The sequence below is a fragment of the Eulemur rufifrons genome, chromosome 13 (assembly GCF_041146395.1).
Source record: "Eulemur rufifrons isolate Redbay chromosome 13, OSU_ERuf_1, whole genome shotgun sequence".
In the NCBI taxonomy this organism is placed as follows: Eukaryota; Metazoa; Chordata; class Mammalia; order Primates; family Lemuridae; genus Eulemur; species Eulemur rufifrons.
Genome location: NC_090995.1, coordinates 15025807 through 15029976, shown reverse-complemented (window position 1 = coordinate 15029976; position 4170 = coordinate 15025807). Strand labels below are relative to the sequence as shown.

At 48.3% G+C, this 4170-nt stretch overlaps 1 protein-coding gene across 1 annotated transcript; it reads right to left on the bottom strand.

Moving 5' to 3' along the window:
- Positions 1-1098: 1098 nt before the first annotated feature.
- Positions 1099-2760, bottom strand: GK2 (glycerol kinase 2). Its single transcript, XM_069485575.1, has one exon. The coding sequence runs from the start codon at positions 2758-2760 to the stop codon at positions 1099-1101; it is 1662 nt and encodes a 553-aa protein (XP_069341676.1).
- Positions 2761-4170: the final 1410 nt, after the last annotated feature.

Sequence of the window (4170 nt, the reverse complement as noted above, 5' to 3'; positions counted from 1 at the left end):
TTATGCCCTTATTTGCTATTGTTCTTTTATGCATGCTTAAACTTCATACTATATTGTTATTATTTTTGTTTGAACAGTTATTTATCTTTCCTGCTTGAAAACAATACTGTGGTTTTCCAGTTTTTTTCTTTTTTTAGCACACAACTAGCTAAGACAATTAAAAAGTTATCAGAAATATTATTGAAATCATAATACACTTTTTGTATCAACATAAAACATATAATTAAATTTTAAATACTGCCTTTTAAAGAAAAGGTTTCTCCTGATAAATAATGTGTGTCTATATTGCCCCAAAATGTATATAGCTATTTACACTAAAATGTTTCTGTATGTGGTTTGCCTGGGGACCACCCCTTTTATCACCTACTGGCTACAATGTGCTCTGAATTTATAAATGAGCTGTTCTATATGGTATAGACATACTGACAAAAAAAGAAAAAGGGTCCTTCTCCCTAAAGGACTCAGGTGACAATTCAGTGTAATTAGCGAGAGCATGTCAAATATCCGAAGAATTTCAATTTGGCAGATATTTCTTAGGAAACTAAGCTATGAGAATACTGAAATTTTATTGTACGAATTTAGCAAATATTTCCATTAAACATTCAGTGAAGATGTTGTGGTCTTTCTAACACAGAGAGAAAAGGACTTGTGGGGTTTATTTAAAACACCACCACCACCAAAAAGTCCTTCAGTTTTAGGAGATTAGTTACAGCTCTTAATCAAGTGTGTGTACCGCAGAGAACCAAACTGAAGTCCTCAAGTATGTTTATGTTTAGAATAAGTGTGATAAAAGATTTCATGGGGAGAATCTGAAAAATCCTATAATGTAGGAAGGATGGGGCAGAATGTTACGGCAATGGAGGTGGGTCAGCCCCAACCTTAAACGCAGATGCTAAAAAACACAACACATGTTTCTACAGTGTTTTCTTTATTTCAAGCCACAAGTCTACTTGCAGGATTCTCATGGGTCCTGTAGCAAGTGTTTTATAAGTAAAATCAGGGGCTACAATAGTGTCAGCACCTTCAGAGACAGACAGAATTGCTGGATTCTTTCAGTATGTACAGAGCTCACGTCTGGGGACCCCACGGTGGTTATGATTAGGGCGCACCCGAGATGTACCTTGCTCCGATTAACATTATCATGCTGCTCACTATAAAAACCCCCAAAGGCAGACTGGAGAAGATCGTGGGGTCACCGCCCTCAGGGGACTGAGATGGCACAGAACCCATGGACTTCATCACGGCTTTCTTCCACGTGGAATAACGTATCTCGCTCTCAGTGGCCTGGATCTGGGGCTCAAACCGCTCCATCCTGACGACCGCCAAGTCCTCGGGTTCGAGACTCCAGACGCCCACGCCTTCCGCAGCTCCTGCTGCCATGGCGACCCCCAGCGCGGTGGTTTCGGACATGGCGGACTTGATCACCGGGATGTGCAGAATATCCGCCTGCAGCTGCATGAGAACCTGGTTCGCGGTCATGGCTCCGTCCACCTGCAGATGGCGCAGCGGAATCCCGCAGTCGCGGTTCATGGCTTCCAGGATCTCCCGGGTTTGAAAACAAACCGCTTCCAGCGCAGCAAATGCAATGTGACACTTATTGGTAAACTGAGTCAGACCGCAGATGATGCCTCTCGCGCTGGGCTCCCAGTAAGGTGCATACAGCCCCGAAAAGGCCGGGACGAAGTAGCAGCCGTAAGACGTACCGACCTCGTTCGCGAGTTTCTCGATTTCTTCCGAGGTCTCTATGATTCCGATGTTGTCCCGGAGCCAGCGGATGACGGCACCGGCGATGGCGACAGAACCTTCCAGCGCGTAGTGCACCGGCTTGTCCCTGCCGAGCTTGTAGGCCACCGTGGTCAGGAGCCCGTGCTCGGAGAACACGCACTTACGGCCCGTGTTGCACAGCAGGAAGCAGCCCGTCCCGTACGTGTTTTTGGCCTGTCCCTCCTGGAAGCACATCTGTCCCACGAGCGCGGCCGACTGGTCCCCCAGACACCCGGAGATGGGCACCCCCTCCAGCGCCCCCGCTCTTATCCGGCCGTAGATCTGCGAGGAGCTCCAGACGCTAGGCAGGATGTCCATGGGGATCTCGAAGAAGCCGCAGAGCTCCCGGTCCCACTCCAGGGAGTGGATGTTGAAGAGCATCGTCCTGCTGGCGTTGGTCACGTCCGTGCCGTGCACGCCGCCGCGGGCGCCGCCCGTCAGGCTCCAGATGAGCCACGAGTCGAGCGTGCCGCACAGCGCCCTGCCCTCCTCCACGGCCTTCTGCACCGCGCCCACGTTGTCCAGCAGCCAGCGCAGCTTCACGGCGCTGAAGTACGTGCTCAGCGGAAGCCCCGTCTTGGACTTGACGAAGTTGCTGTTGCCCGGGATCTTCCTGCTCAGGCTCTCCACCGTCGCCTGCGTGCGCAGGTCCAGCCACACCACGGCGTTGTAGAGCGGCTCCCCGGTCAGCTTGTCCCAGATCACCGTGGTTTCCCGCTGGTTGCTGACCCCCACGGCTTTGATGCTGGACAGATCGATATTCAGCTGCAGGAGCTTCTCGCACGTCCTGGCTATGCACTCGTACACGGACTGCAGGATCTCCTTGGGGTCCTGCTCCACCCACCCCTCTCTGGGGAACTCCTGTGTGACTTCCACCTGGTGATGGCTGAGCAGTTCCGCCGTTTTGGAATTGAAGACCAGGAAGCGGGTGGAGTTGGTGCCCTGGACCACGGCGCCCACCAACGGCCCAACGGCGGCTTTCTTCGCGGCCGCCATGACACCCGCAGGGCGGCTCCGGCTCCACAGCGCCCGCTGCCGGTTTCCCGGGCAACGGCGGCGGTGGGGTGGGCGGGGCGCGCAGCACGTCAGGGTCACGAGGTGCAGGCGCAGCGGCTGCTACGTCCGCCTGAGTCGAGGCGCACAAGGCAACCTTTGCCCTTTCTTGGCACCCGGGTGCCTTCGCGACCCGCCCTTCCGGCCTAGGCCCCGTCCTTCCGGCCTAGGCCCCGCCCTTCCGGCGTAGGCCCCGCCCGCAGCCGCTCCAGTAGCTTTTAAGGGCATTTAAGTTAAAAAAAAATATATATTAATCCATGTAATTATTTTGTGTGGTTGTACACTTGTATGTGTCATTTTCTTTCTGCCTGTAAGATTCTCCTTCAACATTTCTTACAGCAGAAGTCTGCGGGAGATGAATTATTCCTGCTTTGAACATCTGAAAAGCATTTCTTATCAATATTCCTAGATATTCTCCGGGCATAGCGTTCTACTTGAGATACATATTTTTTTCTTTATAAATGTCAGGATCTTGGAGTTGTGGCTCCACCCCCTCTCTTGCTATTTCAGGTGAAAACTTGGCTGTTATCCTTATTTTTTCAACATTCCTGTTTTTTTCTGTGTCTTTAGGGTTTTTCTCTTTATCAATGGTTTTAATCTGTTCTATCATGACGTGCCGTGATGTAGTTTTCTTCTTCTTTTCTGTGCTTGGGGTTCGTTGAGCTACTTGAATCTGAAAGTTCGTAAGTTTTAGCAAACTTAGAAAACTTTGGGCCATTATTTTTTCAAATACGTTTTACTTGTCTCTCTTCTCTCCTTTAGGAACTCCGATTACACACATCGGAGTTGTTGCACAGCTTACAGACGCCCTACTTATAATTATCTTTCCTCTCTGTGTTTGATTCGGGATAATTTGTATTGTTATATCTTCCAGTTCATTAACCTTTTCTTCTCCAGTATCTATTCTGTTGCTATTCATCCAGCGTATTTTTCACCTCACACATTGTAGTGTTCATCCGTAAAAGTTTAATTTGGGTTTTTAAATATCTGCTTGACTTTTTGAACTCATAGAACATAGTTGAAATAACGTTTAATTTCATTTTTTTTCTAATTCAAACATCTGTGTTAGTTCTGGTTCAATTTTGATTGATTATCTCCTCATTATGGCTTGGATAGCCCTGTATTTTCTTTGCATGTTTGTTAATTTTTAATTAGATGCCAGGCATTGTGAATTTTACCTGGTTGAGTGCTTGATATTTTTGTATTCCTATAAATCATAAATCGTCTTGAGCTTTGTTTTGGGATGCAGGTAAGTTACTTGGACACAGTTTGATGCTTTGGGGTCTTGCTTTTAAGATTTGTTAGGTGGAACAAGGACAGTGCTCAGTCTGGGGCTAATTGTTCCACTTTATG